The 22,400-nt window shown below is 56.2% G+C and overlaps 1 protein-coding gene across 1 annotated transcript in view; it reads left to right on the top strand.

Moving 5' to 3' along the window:
* Positions 1–21,380: 21,380 nt before the first annotated feature.
* Positions 21,381–22,400, top strand: part of TTYH3 (tweety family member 3) — a 36,770-nt gene continuing 35,750 nt past the window's right edge. Inside the window, exon 1 of the mRNA XM_017892379.1 lies at positions 21,381–21,714. Within this exon, the coding sequence (XP_017747868.1) occupies positions 21,592–21,714 (123 nt within the window). The 5' untranslated portion in view covers positions 21,381–21,591. The remainder of the gene's footprint in view (positions 21,715–22,400) is intronic.

Here is a 22,400-nt window from a genome sequence, read left to right as displayed (position 1 = left end):
ACCGGCAGCGGGTGCCTTAGCCTCTGTGGGGCCACCCAGGGGAAGGAGAGGAGAGGAGGGTGAGGAGGCAGGCTCGCCGTTCCAAGGGAGAGCACAGGCTCGTGGTGGGGTGTGTTGCATGTGGTGTCTGGGACAGTCCCCATCACTCCATGTATGCGGCCTCTACACTCCCAGCTCCACTGCTGGCCTGGGCTGGGCTGGGCTGGGCGTGCGGAGCCTGGGGAACCAGCGGCTGAGGAGGCCTGGGAGGAGCCCTTGGAGGCAGCGGCTGTGGAGGCCTGGGAGGGAGTTCCTGGGGGAAGCGCACAATGTCCAGTGCCCATCTCTTGCTTTTGTGTGAGATTAGCCCCTGCTGGGGCATCAAGAGGAAGAGCCTTAGACCTGGGCGGGCCTTCAGGGGCATCTAGACCCCTGCACAGCCCAGGCCTAGTGTCCACATTTCCATAGCACCCCTGTGGGGACTCCTGCCGGGGCTGGCTGCTGTCTTAGGAAAGACCCAATGTTAGAAAGCCCCTTCTTACGCAGCCAGCGGCTTCTCCCAAGGCTTCTGTCCACTGGGACAGGCTAACCCCTGGGCACCTCTTCTGCAGCATGGCTTCTTTCTGATTCACCCAGGCTGAGCCTGGGGCATCCTCCACGGCAGTCAAAAGGCCGATGGCCCCAACACAGTGGCTTGTAGAAGAGAGAGAGGAGGCTCTGCATGTCCATCTGCCCTGTGGGAGGAGGACACAGGTGTCTCAGTCAGTCAGGGATGGGGCCCCCCAAAGTGCAGGACCCGCCCCACCCTGCGGTTCGCAGCCTGGCTCCTCTCTCCACTTAGGCTCTGTTTCTACAGTGGGTGGAACTGAGTCAGTGGGGATCCTGGCTTGTGTACGTCTTTTCCTTATTTGGTCTGTGGGTTGTCAAGTCCATTTTTTTTTCCCACTGAACTGGCTGGTAACTTGACAGACTGTGTAACTGATACAGGCCCTCTGTAAACCCCTGCCTTCACCCCACCTGCCCGGGTCCACTCCCTGGGGCACTGTCCCAGCCATCCCTGCTTGCCAGCTCTAAGCTGCAGTCCTAAGAGCCAGTCTACCTCGAAAGCCCTGAGAAAGTGAGACACCTGCACGTTCTCTGGGGGAGACCCTCCGTTCTCTTGTGGCAGCTGCTCCCTCTTGTTAAACCAAGCTGTTTCTGTGGGACATGCTCACTCTTGGGAACCAGTGGCCTAGAGCTTTGGGTTACAGGTATGGAGAGGGCGTTCCTGCCTCGGGCTTGGCGGAGAATGTTGCATACATAAACCACCATGTCCTCCTTTGGTGCAGCTGGACTGCTCTGTTAAAAGCCAGTGTCTGTCTTGAAGCTCACTGGGTAAATGGCAATGCATTCTCAAGCCTGTGTCTTCAGCTGATGCCCAGTGTCCAGTGCTGGTCACCAGTCCCCTTTGCTGGGGACAGCCCGCCCGGCTGTTCTGTGGTCCTGGAACACTGCAGTGTGGTTTTGTTCCTTGGAGACAGCACCAAGCGGAGAAGCCTCCTTGCCCGCTGCCCCAGGGCCTGGGGGCCAGGGGTTCTGGTCCTGCGGGAATTTAGGCAGGAGGGGAAGAGAAGCCCATGGAGCCATGGGAGGGGTGTCATGGGCGGGGCCTAGCCATGGGAGGGGTGAGATGCGGGCGGGGCCCAGCCGTGGGAGGGGTAGCTGTGGGCGGGGCCTAGCCATGGGCGGGGCGAGCTGTGGGCAGAGCCTGGTCATGGGAGGGGTGAGCTGTGGATGGACGGGACTGAGCCATGGGAGGGGCAAGCCATGGACGGGGCCGGGCTGTTGGAGCGGTAGGTGGAGTAGGCTGGGCGGAGCTGCTGGGGCTGCTGACAGGGCCTGGGAAAGTAGACAGCTCCCAGGGGAGACTGGAAGTGGAGAGTGAGTCCCCATGAAAGGGACCTCTGCCCCAGCGTTAAGTGCCAAAGCAGGTCCCGCCCACCACTTCGGGGTAGACGTTGGCGGCACGTGTTCCTCACGGTGTCCTGATTGTCACTGCAACGCCTCCACATCACCTTGAACTTAAAGAACGGCAGCAAAGCTGTATCTGCTATCAGAGGCTGTTAGGTAGCCCAGCTTTAAACTAACATACTCTTTCTCCATCGCATGCCCTTTAAACAAGCAGACACAGAAAATGTCCGTCTCCAGGGCCTGGCCCCACTGTGTTGACAGCAGCCACACCTGTTGAACCGACACTGCTGAGGCTGAAGCTGGCCCCAGTGCAGGGGGCTGGTGAGCCACAGGTGCAGCTACCCGGAGGTGTGCTCTCCCCTAGAGTCCTGCCCCCCCCCCCTCCCCTGAGGCCTATTCCTGCTGCTCTCAGACTTCAGCAGAGGCACCAGCTGGAGGGCTCCACAGACATCCTTGGAGATACAGGAAGCTTTCCTGGCACAGGGCACAGCTCTTAGGAGGCGTTTGTAGGACGCTGTCTCCCCAGCGTGTCCTGCTCATCCAGGAGGGGGAGAAAGAGGAGGAGGCTCCAGGCTCAGAAGCCAGGGACAGATGGCCGATGATGACCAAACTGAATCCAGGTAGTGCCATGACCCTTGGGTGTCCCTTGGTTCACGTCACCCACCAGACACAGCTGCAGAGAGAGTGCAGGGAGGGGCTGGGACCAAAGAGGCCAGAAACCAGCAGAAAGGCGGCAGAAATGAGGTGGGTGTGCCTGGGGCGCAAAGCTAGCACCGGGGGGATTTCAGTGGGGTCCTACAGCCAGTTTCTGTGCGGACTGTGATGCCAGAGAGGTGTGCAGCCTCTGGGCAAGTCGGGAGAGGGCTGGGGTGGTCCCCACAAGGGAGAAGAGGTGGAAGGGCCAGAGAAGACCGCCAAGACCACCGTTTCCCCAGGCATGGGGTGAGTGACCTGTGAGACTAGCGGGCAGAGCCAAGCAGAGCTAAACTCCAACCCAGGGCCCAGTGTTAGACAAAGTAGCTTTTTCTTTGCTCGCTTGTCTGTGTATTAAGAAGAGACTAAAATAGCCAAACGACACTGGTCGCACGCTCTGGCTATGGTCTGTCGGCTGAATGTCTATTTTTGTCTCCTGACAAGAGACATGAGGACCATGCCCTTGATCCCTCCAACAGACCAGAAACCCCCTTCCTTGCAAAAAAAAAATAAAAAATAAAAAAGCCAGCTGCATTAGGAAGAGATAGCCCAACCTAGCTCAGATCCACCAAGATAAGCACAGCAAAGCTTGGCTGCATTTTTGAGGAATAAAAACCTTCTGCAGAAAGCACCAGTAACCTTTAAGATCTGAATGAGATTCTAGTATAACCCGTCTAAACGATTGCAAAATTTCCCCTTTGGTTTTGGAAGCAGCCCTTGCTCTCACGTGGCTCAGGGACTCTCTGAGGACCAGGAGTTGACACCCAAACCCCGCCGTGGGTCCGAGCCAGCTATTTCTCAAGGCTCCCACCTCGCCAAGCTCCCAAGGGCCTGCCGGCAGCACCTACACTGTGCCAACTACCCTGTCTGGTACAGACCACGGCTGGGTAAGCACCCTCAAAAGCAACAGAAATGACGTCTGGAAGCTGAAATGCAAAACTGTCGAGATGGCTTAGGAGAGGAAGGAGCGGACCTGCTGGTCTTTGACATTTTGTATTTAGAATTATTCTAATTTTATACAGAACGTCTAGGCAGATCTTTTGGAAGGGATATATGGTTTTCATTCTTGTGCAACTCATTGTTCTCATTACTGGCCTTTTACATAAAAAGTTGTTTTGCAGGGCACCTTGATTGCCTGTGAAGCTGTCCCTTTACCTCCAGGTGTGTTCCTGCTCCATGTGCTCAGGCTGCACAAACGATGTGCTCCAGAAACCCCGCTTCTCCGGGCTTCTGGCATTTTGCTGTGGTCGTCGTGCAGGCTTGGGGTTGGAGAACCAACTGGAGGGACAGGTCCCGCCGCCAGCTCCCCGCCACACGTGAACTCGGATACACCTGTTGACACCCCAGTCCCCCGTCGAATTTCAGATCCTGAGATATGAGGACACAAAAATGTCCATGCATGAGGCAGTCATTTCTCCACATGTGATTTCATTTTTGTTTCAGGAGCAGGGAAATAATAATTTCCTGAAGAATCAAACACAGATGGAAACAACCAGAAGGAGCTGATATCTGGGTTTTGTTTTCCAATATTTTGTTGCATGGGACAAGGTGCATCTGTGGCTTTGCGTGCTTGTGGCTGCCTGCCCTGGGGCCCTGAATCCTGGGTGGAGTATGTCTGAAGCCTCCATATTTACTGAGGTTGGCTCTGGCATTTGCCCAACCCCATTTTCTGTCTATTGATCTCATATATATGTGCGTGTGTGTGGAAATATATGTACATTTTTAAATTGAGATAGGGTCTTGCTGTCTTGCCCAGGCTGGAGTGCAGTGGTGCAATCATAGCTCACTGCAGCCTCAAACTCTGCACCCGGCTGCCCAACCACTTTTTAAAAAATTTCTGGCCAGGTGCAGTGGCTCACGCCTGTAATCCCAGCTCTTTGGGAGGCCGAGGTGGGTGGATCACGAGGTCAGGAGTTTGAGACCAGTCCGGCCAATATGGTGACACCCCGTCTCTACTAAAAATAGAAAAATTAGCCGTGTGTAGTGGCGCACACCTGTAGTCCCAGCTACTCGGGAGGCTGAGGCAGAAGAATCGCTTGAACCCAAGAGGCAGAGATTGCAGTGAGCTGAGATGGCGCCACTGCACTCCAGGGTGGGTGACAGAGCGAGACTGTCTCAAATAATAATAATAATAATAATAATAATAATTCTGTAAAGATGGGGTCTTGCTGAGTTGCCCAGGCTAGTCTTGAACTACTGGGCCCAAGTGATCCTCACACCTCAGCCTCCCAAGTGGCTGAAACTACAGGTGTGACCTGGCTAATATAAAAAATTTTGGGGGTGGGGGACAGTGGTTCACACCTGTAATCCCAGCACTTTGAGAGGCCGAGGTGGTAGATCACCTGAGGTCAGGAGTTCGAGGCCAGCCTGGCCAACATAGTGACACTCCATCTCTACTAAAAATACAAACATTAGCCGGGCGTAGTGGCACATGCCTGTAATCCCAGCTACTCAGGAGGCTGAGGCAGGAGAATCACTTGAACCCGGGAGGTGGAGATTGCAGCGAGCCATTGCACTCCAGCCTGGGCAACAAGAGCAAAACTCTATCTCAATAAATAAATAAAATAAAATAATTTTTTGGTAGAGATAGGGTCTTGCTATGTTGCCCAGGCTGGTGTCCAATGCCTGGCCTCAAGCGATCCTCCCACCTTGGCCTCCTGAAGTGCTAGAATTACAGGTGTGAGCCACTGCGCCCTGCCCCGAGCCCATCTTTACACCCCGCTGGCCTGTGTGCTGTTCTGGCAAGTGGTTCATTTGTAGACTTGCACTTTGCAGAGGTGCTGGTAGAGCCTGAAGGAGCCTGTGGCATTGGAGAGCATGGTGCACCAGGCACTCGCCCGCTGCAAGCTTGCTGCCACTGCAGCCGCCAGCTGTGATCTCCCTGAGGGGTTCAGACCCACCAGCAGAGAGGAGGTAGCCTGTGGGGGCTTCTCAGCTAGAGCTGGCGAGAGAAGGAGAGAGAAGGTCCAACCTCAGGCCTCCACCCGCCATGAGCCAGGGTGTGGATAGCCATGGAAGTATGTGAGTGTGGACATCCGTGCACACAGGCACAGGCACACGGGGACGACCCTCTTCCTCTTCCCCATCCGGCCCGCTAGTTTTTGGTGCTCCCAGGTATGCACTCAGTACATGAGGGCCTCCTCAAAGACCGAGTGAGAGTCACCACCAGCTCTTGCCAAGACGGTTTTAAATATGAGATTCTTCCAAGGTCCCCGGGGGAAACAGGAAAAAAAAGAAGTAAGCCTCTGAATCCCTCGCTCCTTTCAGCACTGCTGTTGGGCTTGGAATATGAATGACGGGCTGCGGAACGGGGTGGTGTGTCTCTGCATGGGTGCCAGCTAATGACCTTTGGCCAGCACCTCCCCTTTGGATCCCGGGAGTCGGGCCCAGCGACAGCCCCGAGGGCCAGCCCCATTAGATGGGGCCTGCCTCAGGAACCTGGGGACGTTTCCATGGTGCTGTGTGCCTTTCTGAATAAGAAGAGGGGGTGCCCCGAGCTATTCGGTAGTGAAACCCCAGAGCAGCCTGGGATTCAAAGGAGAGAGTCCAGCGCTGCCAGGGCTCCCGCGGCTGCCATTCATTGCAGCCCTCTCTGGGGGCTTCCTCCCCACCAGCCCTTCCCTTCCCAGGCCCGGCTTGCAAAGGAATGAAAGCAGGGAAGGGTGTAAGTGGGTGGGCCGGGGCGCAGCTCACATAAGATATACAAAGGGGGCTGATTCCCGCTCACCGCAGCCTCGCCTGCCCCATTCCCTTCTCACACCCACTTCCCCCGCCAGCACGCTGTGGGCTGCTGGCTCTACTCCGCTCACCGCTCCACCGCTCGCCGCTACCCTCACCCGGGAGTGCACCCTTCCCGCCTCATCACTCCTCCCTGCTTTCGGGATTTCTCTTCTGCTCTGGCACCCAGTCCTACCCTCTGCCTTTTGAGTATGGGTGTCCCCACGGCTCCGTCCCCAACACCCCGACCTGCCTGAATCGTCCGCTGGACGTCCGCACGTTCATATCCCAGATGCCTCCAATTCAGCTTGGCTCGGCTTCAATTTATCTTCCCCCGTGACCCTGCTCCCTGTTCAGTAAATGACATCACAAGCCACACGGTTGTCCCTGCCAGAAACCCAGAGACCATCCCTGTCTCCCTCCCCTTTCTCACCAGGCCCCACCTGAGGCTACACCCTCAGCAGCCCTCAACTCTGCTGCCACAATCTGCAGTGAGGCCAGGTGACCCCACCAGACAGCTCCCACGGGCTCCAAGACAAAACCGGACTCCTGAACACGCCAGACTGCTGCATGTCCACTCACACAAAGACACGTGCACACACAAAACCCCACGATGCAACATATGTGCAAACACCTGCACATGAGCAGACGTATGCCCACAAACACATGCACACACATGAAACAATGCAGACTTGAAAATGCATACAGAATCAACACGCACACACCAATGCATGCACTCTCAGATACACATACACAACACACTTCGCACAGACATGCACACACACACGTACAAACACAAACACATGCAAACATGCCTGCAAACACACCTGCAAAGACAGAAGCATACACAAATTTGCAACCCACACACACGTACACACAGGTACACACAAACACAACATACATATAAAACACACATGCACACACACAAACATGCACACACACACGTGCACGCACACTTGAAGCTCAAGCCAGCCTGAGCTATGTGAGGCTCCACTTTTCCAAAGAAGAGACAGCAGAAAAGAAAGCCCATCTAGCCAACTTGAAAGTATGAGCTTTATATAGGTGTGGACGAAAGTGTCAGATGCCAACTTGTGAATAATTAATATGTTAATTTGGTCACACATCATGCATATTTAAAGTCATAGCTAAAAGAAGACACTGGTCTAGGAGCAGGCCTCTGGTGGTGCTCCCGGGACTTGGCTGCACCAGCAGCTTCGTCCCCGTGTTTTGGATCCTCTCACACAGTTTCCCAGGCACGACATCTCCACTTCCATCTAAGCTGTTTGCAATCCACGTGACGACTGAGAAATCTGCTCATGCCGGGTGCAGCGGCTCACGCCTGTAATCCCAGCACTTTGGGAGGCCGAGGCGGGCAGATGGCTTGAATCCAGGAATCTGAGACCAGCCTGGACAACATAGTGAAACCCTCTCTCTGCAAAAATACAAAAATGAGCTGGGCAAGGTGGCATGCACCTGTGGTCCCAGCTCCTTGGGAGGCTGAGGTGGGATGATTGCACGAACCAGAGAAAGTGGAGGTTGCAGTAGTGAGCCAAGATCGCGTCATAGTACTCCAGCCTGGGCAACAGAGCAAGACTCTGCCTCAAAAAAAAAAAAAAAAAAAAAAAAAATCTGAACAGGGTGTGCCATAATTGAGCATTTCTCCCCAAGCCACAAGTGCCAGTGTGCTGAACCTGAGGACGGCGGCCCAGGTGGCAGTGACTTTATGATCACGTTTCCACAGTGGAACTGCTGGCTGTATTTTTAAACGTTTTAAAGGCTGATTCACAAAGACAGCCAATGCTTGCAAATGTGAGGTTCTACTCCTGGAAAAATGACTAATCTGAGTTAAATTTATTTCTGACATCTTTTTAGTGGATTCTGCCAGGCGACCTCCATACACATTGCTCCCAGCTTTCACACGCCTCCCTTGGTTCCCATACAGTGTGTGGCTGTCAAAATAAACTAATTGAGAGCCTCATGCAATGAGATACTTTCTAAGGACTTAAGAAGGCAGTTCCCTGTTTTCTGAAGGATACTTTTTAAATATTATTATTATGTTTTTTAAAGACAAGATCTTGCACCCCAGGCTGGAGTGCAGTGGCACAATCACGGCTCACTGCAGCCTTGACCTCTTGGGCTCAAGCGATCCTCCAGCCTCAGCCTCCCACGTAGCTGGGACTACAGGTGTGAGCTACCATACCTGGCTAATGTTTTCATTTTTTTCTTTTATTTTTGAGACGGAGTCACACTCTGTCGCCCAGGCTGGAGTGCAGTGGTGCGATCTTGGCTCACTGCCACCTCTGCCTCCTGGGCTCAAGCGATTCTCTTGCCTCAACCATCTGAGTAGCTGGGATTACAGGCACACACCACCACGCCCAACTAGTTTTTGTATGTTTAGTAGAGACGGGGTTTTGCCATGTTGGCCAGGCTGTTCTAGATACTCCTGGCCTCAAGTGATCCACCCACCTCAGCCTCCCAAAGTGCTGGGATTACAGGTGTGAGCCACCGCGCCAGGCCTCATTTTTATTTTTGTAGAGATAGGGTCTTGCTCTGTCACCCAGGTTGGAGTGCAATGGTGCGATCATAGCTCGCTGCAGCCTCAACCTCCTGGGCTCAAGCAATCCTCCCACCGCAGCCTTCTAAAGTGCTAGGATGACAGGTGTGAGCCACCAGGCCATGAAGGATAATTTTTTGCGGGGAAGGGGAATTCCCCCTCTCTTCTATTTGAACTGTCCCAGAATGAAACCAGGGCCTTCTTCACCCTTCAGCCTCAGCCTGCAGAAACTCCCTCCAATGCCAAGCTCAGTGGCCTCCCAATCTCAGCCCCTGCCTCATCCTCCCACCTCCTAAGCCCGAGGCTCCTCCCTTTTTGACCCTGAGGGATGCTCCCGCTCCCATGCCTCCCTTCACATATTCACCTGGCTCTTTCCCATGGGCCATTTCTATTTTACAGTCACATTTTGTTTCTTAAAAAAGATACCTGGCCGGGCGTGGTGGCTCACACCTGTAATCCTAGCACTTTGGGAGGGCGAGGCGGATGGATCATGAGATCAGGAGTTCAAGACCAGCCTGGCCAAGATGGTGAAACCCCGTCTCTACTAAAAATACAAAAATGAGCTGGACGGGCCGGGCGTGGTGGCTCAAGCCTGTAATCCCAGCACTTTGGGAGGCCAAGACGGGCGGATCACGAGGTCAGGAGATCGAGACCATCCTGGCTAACACGGTGAAACCCCGTCTCTACTAAAAAATACAAAAAACTAGCCGGGTGAGGTGGCGGGCACCTGTAATCCCAGCTACTGGGGAGGCTGAGGCAGAGAATCGCTTGAAGCTGGGAGGCTCGAGACGCACTGCACTCCAGCCTGGGGGACAGAGGGAGACTCCGTCTCAAAGAAAAAAAAAAGATATCTAACACATTATAAAAAGAAAAACAGAAAAGTACAGAGTAGCCTCATCTCCCTCTGGCCCCACTGATTCTGGGGTCCCGGGCTTTTGTCTTGCCTCCCCACTGCTACTAGGGAACTCAATCCAGAACCGGGGTGAGCTGTTCTTCAGCCCTTTGCTCCACAAACATGCTCAGGTCCCACGTGGCACCCTGGATCCCATCAGCACCTCCACGCGGCACCCCACGTCTGCCCTGTCTGGCCTCCCCTCCAGTCACACACCCCTGACCACAGGCCTTTGTGGAAAATCCCTCCCCCACCTCCAGCTGGCCCCTCGCCTGTGCCGATTCTGCTGCCAGGAATGTCTTTCCTGTGGAGCCGGCCCGGATGACCCTCTGCTGAGAAGCTTTTCACCATCAGCTCCTCCTCCCTGTAATCTCACAGCACCCAGCCCGTGCGTGTCTTTTAGTATTTATTGCACCTGAGGGCACTTTGTACGGACTATTTTAGGGTTTATTTTTTCTGTTTGCAACTAGACTAAGCTCTGTGAGGACTGGATCTTTGGGGCCAGGAAATAATTTTTTTCTTTATCTTTTTTTTGGCAAGGTCTCACTCTGTTGTCCAAGCTGGAGTGCAGTGGTGCAGTCATAGCTCATTGCAACCTTGAACCCCTGGGCTCAAGCGACCCTCCCTCCTCAGCCTCCCGTACTTGGGGACTACAGGTACTTGGGGACTACAGGTGTATGCTCCCACACCTGGCTAAGTTTTACATTTTGTTTTATTTTTTTGCCGTGTTGCCCAGGCAGGTCTCAAACTCTTGGCCTCAAGCGATCCTCCTGCCTCGACTTCCCAAAGTGCTGGGATGACAGGCATGAGCCACTTCACCCACCCTAAATTCATTTACTCACCAAATATTCACTGGCTTAGGTGCGGAGAACCCAAGTTTGCGGCAGACCACAGCCAAGGGCCCCCCTCCAGGGTGGTGGGGACACAGGTGGTTTAGACCCAGACACTAGGAGTGCTGGGGAGCAGTTCTGGTCCCCCAGAAAAGGCAATCGGGGCTGCGGCTGAGCAGGTGGGGAGGCAAGTGTCTTCCAGGCCCAGGGAGCTATCAGCCTCTTTCCAGAGGAAAAGGGAGCAGGCCCCACCTCCAGGAAAAGCCCCAAGGTGGCCAGACACAATGGGTCAGGTGTGGCAGGGGTGACAGGGCTCAGGAGGGACACAGAGGCCAGGCTGGGGGGACCTTGCCCTGAGAGCTGTGGGAACAGGATTGTATTTGTATTTGAGAAGGGGAGGCTGGGAACAGGAGGGGACATCATGGGCTGATGAGGAAGCATGTGCGTGCTGACCCCAGAGGAGAGAGCCCAGGGCCCCCGGAAGGGGACAGCCTGGCTGTTGGCCAAGAGACGCAGAGGGGAAGGAGGCCTGGCCAGGCTGGGGATATGCACAGAGGGGAGCACATTCCACTACCCCTCCCCCTGGAATGGAGCCACATCCCGGACAGCTCCTCCTGCCCCAGCTCCTCCTTCCCCAGCTGCTCCTGCCCCAGCTGCTGCTGTCCCAGCTCCTCCTGCCCCAGCTCCTCCTCCTCCTCCTCCTCCTACTCCCAGCTCCCCCTGCTCCTCCTACACCCACCTCCCCCTGCTCCTCCTGCCCCCATCTCCTCCTGCCCCAGCCTCTCTGTACTCACAGGGACCCTGTGGAGCAGAGAGGGCTTTCTGGGGTCCACTGAGGCTGGGCTGGGCCCCCAGAGCTGGGCCTCCACTCTAGCCCGACTGATGAAGCCCAGCGGGGCCTCGTGCATCCCACATCCTCCCTGCCAGGCTGCAGACCCAGCTGGGAAGTCTAGGAAGGAAAAGGGGGGTCCTGGGCCTGCAGGTGGAAGAATTTGGCCCAGGGTTCCAGCCAGCACCACCCCCCCAACCCGCCCCCCACCCCCTGTTGCGGGCGACCCGTGGCGAGCCTCAGGTTCACCATCTGTACCCAAGGGCGTGCTGGCTCTGTATCTGGGTGGCTGTGAGCCAGTGGGCAGGGAGGGCCTACGCCAGCCAGCAGAGCTCTGGAAGAGCAAAACGCCGTTCATCCCAGACACACACCCCAAGCCCAGGGTTCATCCCAGACACACACCCCAAGCCAGGGTTGCGATCCCAGAACAGCACACATCCTGGGCCCGGCCCTGGCCCTCATAATATCGCCATCACCACCTCGCTTCCAGAAGCCTCTGCCTGCTCCTCTCTGCAGCCCTGCGCCCCTGCACTGCCCGTCCCCTAGCCCGGGAGCGATGTGGAGGCTTCGCCAGTCCTGGGAGGACTCTGGACTTGGTCCTGAGGCCCTGGGAGGCCAGGGAGGGGCTGGCAGGGGCGCAGCAGGCCAGATTCCTTGTCAGAGATGAAGCGGGAGGTGCAGAGAAATTCAGGACAAAGGGCAGGGCCCTGCTGCCCTGTGCTCCCGGGGACCTTGAGCGAGACACTTCCTTTTCCGAGCCTCCAGAGCTGAGACTGGCAGGAGTGGAGCTGGAGAGCCCCTCCTGAACGGCGGCTGGCACTGGGTGTGCCCGGAGGAGGCGGCCCTGCCAGGGGTGGGATGGTGACGCCTCTGAGGGGCTTCTCCAGGTGGCCCCAGACATCTTCACAAGACCCAGAAAAGGCCCCACCTCCTGCCTCCAGACCTGTCCCATGAGATGAGCCCCTCTGGGCAAGTAGGCCCCCCCAGAGTGGCCTCTAGAACTTCCCTGCTTGTCCTACGATGGGGGCTGGGCAAGGGGTGGGGACCACAGAGGGGCTGCCTGTCACCCACCTCCACACACAGCACGTCTCCCACGCCGAGCCAGGTCTCCAGGGTGGTGTGCTCTGGACAAAGCCTCAGGGGTGCTGGGGGACCCACATTCCCTCCTGGGCCCCCTGCCTTGGAAATGGCATGTCAAGGGGAGGATTGGCTCTCCAGAGGCTCCCCAGAGCCAGCAGCCTGCCTGGCCCAGTGAGGGAGACCCTGGGTTCCCTGGGCTCCCTGAGCCCACCCTGACCAGAAAACCAGCCAAGGAAGCTGAGCTGGCCTTCCCCCATGCCTGGGGGAGTGAAGTTTGTCGGATCCAGGCTTTGAAACCCAGAAGGTGCAGGACACTCCCTTGCCCAGGCCAGACAGAGACACAGTGGATGTGGGTTGAGGACAGGGTCCCCCAAGAGGACATGAGGCAGAGCACGCAGGTTATGTGGGGCCTGGCCTTGGACACCCCTTTTCCAGCATAATCGCAGTACCCACCCAGGGAGGGAAGCATGCCCTTCCTCCTGTTACAGCTGGGGAAACGGAGGCTTAGAGAGTTGTGTGGTCAAAAAGTCTCTGCTCTTGGACAGGGAGCAGTGTCTCCTTGGCAGCTCAAGCCTGTGACAGCCTGTGGGTCCTGTGAGAGCAGCAGGCAGGGCTCCCGAGAGGGAGGTAAGAATCCATCCCCCCACCCCTCCCCACCCACTCCGCCCCAGCGCCTCCCTCCACGCCCACTGCTGGCCTGTTTCTGAAGGTCGGTGAAAGATGTCTTATTCACCAAGCTCAGGCAGCGGGGTCGGTGGTCCACCTGCCAACAGCGACTCAGCCAGCCTTTGTCACTAATGCCAATTGCAGCCCACAGAGTGGCCAGATACCCCCTCCCACTGCTCCTGAAATTGAGGCACTGGAGGCCACCAGGAAGAGATGGTAGTACTGGGTCTTAATGAATATCCTGCTCAGACGCAGCCGGCTCCCGGCACCCCCAGAGCAGGGATTTACTGGCAGACAATGAACATCCCTTGAAAACATCAGAGCATTAACAAAGCTTTCCCCATTTCATTTCTGTTTTGTTTTGTTTCAGTTTTGTTTTTATGTTTGTGAGACAAGGTCTTGCTCTGTCACTTAGGCTGTAGAATGTGGTAATATAATCACAGCTCACTGCGGCCTCGACCTCCTAGGCTCAGGCGATCCTCCTGCCTCAGCCTCTCAAGCAGCTGGGATTACACGCATGAGCCACCACACTCGGCTAACTTTTGTATTTTTAGTAGAGATGGGATTTCCCCATGTTGGCCAGGCTGGTCTCGAACTCCTGACCTCAAGTGATCCACCCACCTCGGCCTCCCAGAGTGCTGGGATTACCCGTGTGAGCCACCGTGCCCAGCCCTTTCCCCATTTTGGAGTCCCTAGTATCTACTGTTTCCCTCTTTCTGTCCATGTCGACTTGTTGCTTAGCTCCGGCTTGTAAGTGAGAACGTGCGGTGTGTGAGCTCACTTAGGATGATGGCCTCCAGCTCCATCCGTGTTGCTGCAAAGGCCATGATTTCATTCTTTTTTTTTTTTTTCTTTTTTTTTGAGATGGAGTCTCGCTCTGTCGCCCAGGTTGCAGTGAATGGCGCGATCTCGGCTCACTGCAAGCTCCATCTCCCAGGTTCATTCCATTCTCCTGCCTCAGCCTCCTGAGTAGCTGGGACTACAGGCATGCGCCACCACGCCAGGCTAATTTTTGTATTTTTAGTAGAGACGGGGTTTCATCGAGGTCTAGATCTCCTGACCTCATGATCTGCCTGCACCGGCCTCCCAAAGTACGGGGATTACAGGCGCGAGCCACCGCGCCCGGCTGATTTCATTCTTTTTCTATGGCTATTTTCTTGATGAGTCAGGGCTGTGGTTTGGGATGAGTCTCTTCCCTTCTCAGAGCGTCAGTTTCCCCATCTGTAAAATCGGTGACATGGGTTCCCAAAGGGGTCATAGCAGTTGGGCCAAGCCTGACGTAAGTCCCAGGTCTCATGACTCTCAGCACAGTGCTCATTGCAACAAAACCTAGCTGCTGGGTGGGGCTGTGTGGACAGGCTAATTTTTCAAATGTTTTGTAGAGATGGGGTCTCCCTATGTTGCCCAGGCTGGTCTAGAACTCCTGGCTCAAGTGATCCTCCTACCTGGACCTCCCAACACGATGGAATTACAAGCGTGAGCTGCCATGCCTGGCCTCAGGGCACTATTTTCTTTTTTCTTTTTTTTGAGATGAAGTTCTGCTCTTGTTGCCCAGGCTGGAGTGCAATGGTGTGATCTTGGCTCACTGCAATCTCCTCCTCCCAGGTTCAAGCAATTCTCCTGCCTCAGCCTCCCGACTAGCTGGGATTACAGGCATGTGCCACCATGCCCGGCTATTTTTAGTATTTTTTTTAGTATTTTTGTATTTTTAGTAGAGACAGGGTTTCTCCATGTTGGTCAGGCTGGTCTTGAACTCCCGACCTCAGGTGATCCACCTGCCTCGGCCTCCCACAGTGCTGGGATTACAGGCGTGAGTGACCATACCTGGCCTCAGGGCACTGTTTTCAATCTACACTGGGCTTGGGACCCAGAGACCCAGAGACCCAGTCTTGATAGTCTTATGTGGCAAGTAGGGAGGTTCTGAATGAAACACTCAACTTGAGTGATGAGACTTGGGGCAGAATTCTTGGCAGCTCAGAGACCATCCCTACTGGTCTCCTGGCTCCCAGTGGCTTTCTGGACATGACAAGGCTGCTGGCCGGGTAAGCCCAGATAAATGAGAGGTGCTCACATCCTCGCTCTGGCCAGGTCTGCGTGGCTTGCTCTGTGGTCCTCTTGGGGACCACGCTGGCTAGCATCTCTCCCAGCCTCCAGAGCTCCGGGCTGGTTGCCTCAGACCCAGATTGAAAGCGGTGCTTCTGTGGCTCCCCTGCGGCCGAAATCCATCAGCCAGGTGTCTGTGGTCAGCCAGGCCCAGGCTGGCTGTGCGACCACAGAGTCACCCAGCCTCATCTCGGCAGGCACCAGGAAGCCCAGCCCTGCAGCCTTCTCTTCCTGGCCAGTGAGGGCCGTCTCCACAGAAAATGTGAACCTCTTTGGATGGGGCCCAAATACACGGAATTCCATTGTCCTGGCTCCCGCCCCAGCATCTGGGGGAGCGGTCCAGGCCTGGCCACGCTCAGCTCAGGCCTGGCCTCTCTCCGGTGCCTGCAGGCCTTGGGACAACCGTTCGGGAGCCTCAGCCTTCCTGGTGTGGGGTAAAGACCCTGGGAGTTCCTGACCTCGTTGCCCCCTTCCCTCCGTGCCAGACTGCCTCAGCAGTCTCTCACAGATTTCTCAGGCCTGGTTTTTACTCACAATCCCTATTTCACTCGAAAGAAGGAAGGGAGGGAGGGAGAAAGAGAGATAGGAGGGAGGGAGGGAGGGAGGGAAAAAGGAAGGAAGGAGGGAAAGATGGAAGGAGGGATGGAGGAAAGAAGGGAGTGAGGAAGAGAAGGAGAGAGGGAGGGAGAAAGGAGGGAAGGAGGGAAAGAGGGAAGGAGGGAGGAAAGGAGGGAGGGAGGGAAAAAAGGGAAGGAAGGAGGGAAGGAGGAAAGGAGGGAGGGAGGGAAGGAGGAAGAGAGGAAAGGAGGGAGGAAGGAAGGGAAGGAGGGAGGGAGGGAAAAAGGAAAGAAGGAGAGAGGGAGGGAGGAAAGGAAGGAGGGAAGGGGAAGGAAAGAGGGAGGGAGAAAGGAGAGAAGGAGGGAAAGAGGCAGGTGGGGGAAGGGAAGGAGAGAAAGGGAGGGAAGGGAGGAGGGAAGGAGAGAAGGGAGGGAGGACAGAAGGAGAGAGGGAGGGAAGAAGTGGGGAGGGAGAAAGGGCCCCTGGAATTAGGCTGAACCCTGGTTCTCTGACCAGCTCGTGATTCTCAAGGCCTCCCACGCAATGGCAGGGCCTGGGCCTCAGCTGCTCCATCTGTAGAGTGGGAGTGAAGTCCAGCCTCCAGCCACAGTGGTTGCAGGACAGATGGGAAGAACCACATAGCTCTGGGCAGTGACTGTCCGGTCAAAGCAGGCAGGATGGTAGGGGAGCTTCCTCCATGCCCCATCCCACACTAGATCCTCTCTCTGGCCTTCTCTCCTTTAACCTTCCTGGAAGCTGGAGGGAGGGACCCACGGAGTTTCTCTTTAACACCTGGATCCCAAGCAGCGTTGCACGGCGGTGAGGTAGGGACTCTGGCTGTGTTCTTCCAGAACCTTCACTGTGGGCCCCTTATTCTCTCCACCCTGGATCCCTTTTACCAAATTCTTCCTCCACAGGCCCCTGAGGAATAGATTTCACAGCCCAAACACACTGCAAATATTACTCAGTCACCAGCACCTTTTCATCCCATACCAATCAGAGGCACATGGTGGCGGTCACCAGGAAGCTCTGAGAAAGCCGATGTATTCGTTTCTGGATTTGCCGTGACAAAGCTCCACAAACTGGGTGGCTTCAAACACAGACAAGCATTGTCTCACAGTTCTGGAGGCCAGAAGGCTGAGATCGAGGCAGGGGCGCTCTGAGGGAGGGAGGGCCCCAGGCTTCTCTCCCAGCTTCTGGTGGCCTCAGCAATGCTCGGTTTTTGGGGCTGTGGTGGCATCGCTGACACTCTGCCTCTGTGTTGACAGGGGGTGCTTTCCTCTGTGTCTCTATATCTCTGAGTCTGTGTCCAAATTTATCTTTTCTTATAAGGATACCATCTTTGCATTAGAGAACATTCTAATCCAGTATCACCTCATCTTCACGGGATTCCATTTGCAAAGACCTTTATTTATTTATTTTATTTTATTTTATTTTATTTTATTTTATTTTATTTTATTTTATTTTTTTTTGAGATGGAGTTTCACTCTTGTTGCCCAGGCTGGGGTGCAATGGCATGATCTTGGCTCACTGCGACCTCCGTCCCCCAGGTTCAAGCGATTCTCCTGCCTCAGCCTCCCGAGTACCTAGGATTACAGGTGCATGGCACCACGCCCAGGTAATTTTGTATTCTTAGCAGAGATGGGGTTTCTCCATGTTGGTCAGACTGGTTTGGAACTCCCAACCTCAGGTGATCCGCCCGCCTCAGCCTCCTAAAGTGTTGGGATTACAGGCGTGAGCCTGTCACCCAGGCTAGAGTGCAGTGGCATGATCATGGCTCACTGCAGCCTAGATCTCCGAGGCTCAAGTGATCCTCCCACCTCAGCCTCCCAAGGGGCTGGAACTACTGTGGTGGCACAAGCCTAATTAAATTGTTCTGTAGAGAAGGGTCTCACTGTGTTGTCCAGGCTGGTCTCAAACTCCTGGCCTCAAGCAGTCCTCCCGCCTCAGCCTCTCAAAGTGCTTGGATTTCAGGTATGAGCCACTGTGCCCAGCCCCTTTCTTCAAAGAAGGTGACATTCATAGGTGCCAGGTGTTAGGACTCTTCTTTCCTTCTTTCCTTCTTTCCTTCTTTCCTTCTTTCCTTCTTTCCTTCTTTCCTTCTTTCCTTCTTTCCTTCTTTCCTTCTTTCTTTCTTTCTTTCTTTCTTTCTTTCTTTCTTTCTCTTTCTTTCTTTCAGATGGGGTTCTCGCTCTGTCACCGAGGCTGGAGTGCAATGGCGCAATCTTGGCTCACTGCAACCTCCATCTCCCAGGTTCAAGCGATTCTCCTGCCTCAGCCTCCCGAGTAGCTGGGATTACAGGCATGTGCCACCACGCCTAGCTAATTTTTGTTTTTTTTTTGTAGCGACAGGGTTTCACCATTTGCCCAGTCTAGTCTCAAACTCCTGAACTCAGGCAATCCCCCCTGCCTCGGTCTCCCAAAGTGCTGGGATTACAGGCGTGAGCCATCACGCCCGGCCCTGAGTTATTTCACATAATGTCTGCATCAGACTTTCTGATTTTATCAAAAGAAAAGGCACAATTTTGTGAGGCTTCTGGAAACAGGGGAAGGAACTCATGCACCCCCTGCCTGCATGTGTGTACCCTGGCAGGGTTGCCAGGCTGGTGTGGAGGGCACTGGAGTCGGGGGAAAGCAGGAGGTTCTGTTTGTGGCCATAGGATCTGCTGCCAATAGCAGGAACCAGAAACAATCCCAGGCCATGAGACAATTTCTGCAGCTGGCCAGGGACTGCCCTGTTCATCCCTGGAGTTATGTGACACAGAGTCGCATAACTGACTCTGACCTCAGAGTCAGCCCGGGGCACGGGCCGTGCAGGCGATCCCCTGGCTGTGGAGATGAGGGCACAGGCTGGATACTGGAGCAGTGTCAGGCTAGGAGTGGGCGTCCTGCCTACGCCACCTGTTCACAGTGAGCAGTCAGCTGGTGCCAGAGAAGAGGACTCACCAGCCAGGTACCAACCCACCCCAAGGAGGTAGGCTTGGTCTTAGGGGGGGTAGGGGGCTTCTTTCTACCTGGAGCTCTCAGCATCCTTAGCATTGGAGAGGGAGGAACCTGAGCCAGTACCCCCGCCCCACCCTGAATTACTGGCTCTTCGACCGGTAGGGATGGAGAATGCAATCTCCCGGCTTCTGCCCGGCTGTTATTTCCCAACTGGGTGGTATCTCTAAGTTATCCAGCGGGTGGAAACCGCAGCTCAGCTAGGCCTTCTTGTCCGGTGCTCTATCACAGGAAAACAGGCTAGTCAGGGCAGTCGATGAGCTAAAGTCCAAGTCTCCTGGGAAGCCACTGCCCAGAACCATCCCTGCCTGCAAAAAGCCCTTCCTACCAGGAAAGGCCTGCCTGCCCTCAGAAGTGGCCAAGCTGGGCACAGCAGATGGTGGAGACCGGGTGTGGAAACCTGTTTCTCAGCACACAGGAGGTCCAGGAATAAGGCCCCAGGTGGTGAAACAGAGCCAGGATGCAACCACTACCCTGGCGTGGGGAGGGAGGCATGCACCGGGGCCCAAACGCCGTACTATGTCCATCCTCCTGGCTCTGGCAGCTCCCATCTCCCCTTTAGCAGAGGAGGAGGCACAGGCATGAGGAGGCCCTGTTAGGAAATTTGGCCGTGTGACTCCAAAGCCCATGATGGACCCTCCCTGGCAGGTGCCTGAATTTTTAGACCCCAGGATGCCAGAACAGGGCACCGTCTTCGTCTTAGGTCTTGACAAAAGACTCAGCCTTCCCCAGAGGAAAGGCCGGATGGGGACTGAATCTACTTGTGGATCCACTTAACTATTGTACCTTAAAACAAAAAATTTTTTTGGCCGGGCGCGGTGGCTCAAGCCTGTAATCCCAGCACTTTGGGAGGCCGAGACGGGCGGATAGCGAGGCCGGAGATCGAGACCATCCGGCTAACACGGTGAAACCCCCCCCGTCTTCTACTAAAAAAACAGCAAATCGTAGCCGGGCGATAGGCGGGCCGCCGTAGTCCCAGCTACTCGGGAGGCTGATGCAGAGAATGGCGGAACCCGAGGCGGAGCTTGCAGTGAGCTGAGATCCGGCACTGACTCCCAGCCTGGGTGACAGAGCGAGACTGATTCCGTCTTCAAAAAATAAAGATAAAATAAAAAAATAAAAAAAAAATTAAAAATAATATAATCAGAGAGAGAGAGACTGATCTTCGCACTCTCGCCCAGGGCTTGGAGTGCAGGGGCGCCATCGCGGCTTAACTGCAACCCCGCCTCCCGGTTCACATCATTCCCTGCCTCAGCCTCCAGGAGGAGCTGGGAATACAGGCGCCCTCACCATCCCGGCTAATTTTTTTGTATTTTTGGTAGAGACGGGGTTTCACGTGTTAGCTCAGGATGGTCTCCATCTCTGACCTCGTGATCTGCCCGCCGGCTCCCAAAGTGCCGGGATTACAGGCGTGAAGCCCACCGCGCCCAGCAAAAAAATTTCTCTTTTTGAAGATGGAGTCCCTCGCTCTGTGCTCAGACTGGAGTGCAATGGCGCGATCTCCATCTCCCGCACCCCCACCTCCTAGGTTCTAGCAAGTTCTCTGCCTCAGCCTCCCGAGTAGCTGGGATTACAGGCGTCTCCCCACCACCGCCGGCTAATTTTTGTATTTTTAGTAGAGACGGGGTTCACCATGTTGGCCAGGGCTGATCTCTGTATACTCCTGACCTTCAGGTGATCCGCCCAATTACTCTGGCTCCCAAGGAGGTTCTGGATTAGCAGGCCAATGAACCACCACTGTGCCCAGCCAACACTCGAATTTATCAGACAAGGACACCTTGCACGAGTGGTTAAGTAACTGGCCTCCAGATCACCACGCTCTAGGTGCCCCCCAGCCAGGCCCTCTGATCCCAGATCATGTCCCAATTTTTTTTTGTTTTTTGGTACCAGACAGGCCACTCGGTGCCTTTGCCTGGGCACTGCGGGCTGGTGGCTGTTATGTGGTGCAAATGGAGAGGCAAGACCAGCCCCGCCCACCTAGGCTGGACCCCAGCCTGGTCAAACTAAGAACATGCAAAGATCGAAACGAAGAGTGAATGCACGGATGAAGCGCAGCTGCATATGCCCAGCCAGGGTTCCAGCCCCCACGTGCACGTGGAAAGACCGGGCCCCCGTGGTACAGCGCGGAGGACCTGTCCTTCCAGCGCCTTAGGGGCCAGGCCGTCCCCCCTCTAAGGGTCGAGGAAGTAGGCGCGAGCCTCTGTCCGGCGGACCAATGAACGATACAGCAGGCGGGGCCCGAATGGGGGGGACACGTGGGGGCGGGTCCAATGGGTAGATGGGAGGGCATGCGAGGGAGGGGTCAAAACCATCAGGTAAAGGACCAATTTAGAGGTGCAGGAGTGAAACGGGCGGGGCACAATGTGTGGGCGGGATCTGCGGGGATAGGCTAATGGGGGTAAGAAGGCGGAAAAGAGGGCGGGTGCGCGGGGGCTGGGCTGGCGGCGGCGGGCCATGGAAGCTCGGGGGTGGGGCGGGGGCCGCGGGTGACGGCGGGGGCGCGGAGGGGGCGGCGGCCGGCGGCGGCAACAAAGAGGCGGCGGGCGCCGGCGGCCCGAGCGGAGCCGAGCGCAAGCCGAGCCGGGGCCGAGCCGGGCCGAGCCCGGTCCGGGCCGGCCCAGGAAGCGGCGCGGATGATGCGGGCGGCAGGGGGGGTCGGCGGGTCCCTGAAGCCCGCGGCCCGGGCCAGCAAGGGAGCCCCGCGCAGGCCGCGCGCATCCGGAGGCGGCCGGGCCCCGCCATGGCCGGGGTCAGCTACGCGGCGCCCTGGTGGGTGAGCCTCCTGCACCGGCTGCCCCACTTCGACCTGAGCTGGGAGGCCACCAGCAGCCAGTTCCGGCCCGAGGACGCCGACTACCAGCAGGTGACACGGGCCCCTCGGGGTCGCGGGGTCAGGGCCCCAGGTCACGGCCCCTCCCCTCCCAGGGTCACGGCCCCCTTCCCCGAGGGCCTAAGGACCCCTCATCCACCCCATCCAGAGTCACGACCACCTCCTCCTCGCAGGTCTTGGCCTCCTTCCTTCTCGAGGGCCCCTTGTGAGTCCTAGGACCTCTACCTCCAGGGTCATGGCCTCCTTCTCAAGGGTCTAAATACCCTCCAACCCCCATCGAGGGTCCACGATTCCCCTCCCGATTCTGGCTTTCTCTTCTGTGTCACTAAGGCCCCTGGGGTTTCATGGAACTGCCTCTCCCCTCTCCGTGAGCCCCCTTGGCCAGTGGAGGGCCTCTCCACCATCACTGGGGGCAGCCTGGTGCTGTGTCCCAGCAGAGACCCCTCCCCAGATGACCCCCAGGCTCTGAGATCAGAGCGGGTGCCTGAGCACATTGGGTGCAGGCAGACAGAGACTCCTCGCCCACTCACCCCCGACTGGGGAATCCCACTGCCAGGCTTCCAGTGGGTGAATGGCCTGGGCCGCCGCCAGCCCTCTGTGACCGGTAATGACCCCCTGCTTGGCGGTCAGGCTGTGGGATGTACACTGGGTGCCATGTGTGGCCGTGGGAGACCAGGCTGCCTGTAGCCCGGGAGGGAGGGAGGGAGGCCTGGCGGCAG

Source organism: Rhinopithecus bieti, unplaced genomic scaffold (genome assembly GCF_001698545.2).
Source record: "Rhinopithecus bieti isolate Rb0 unplaced genomic scaffold, ASM169854v2 scaffold_1017, whole genome shotgun sequence".
Classification (NCBI taxonomy): domain Eukaryota; kingdom Metazoa; phylum Chordata; class Mammalia; order Primates; family Cercopithecidae; genus Rhinopithecus; species Rhinopithecus bieti.
The sequence above is the reverse complement of the archived record's forward strand: the minus strand, read 5'-3'. Positions and strand labels throughout refer to the sequence as shown.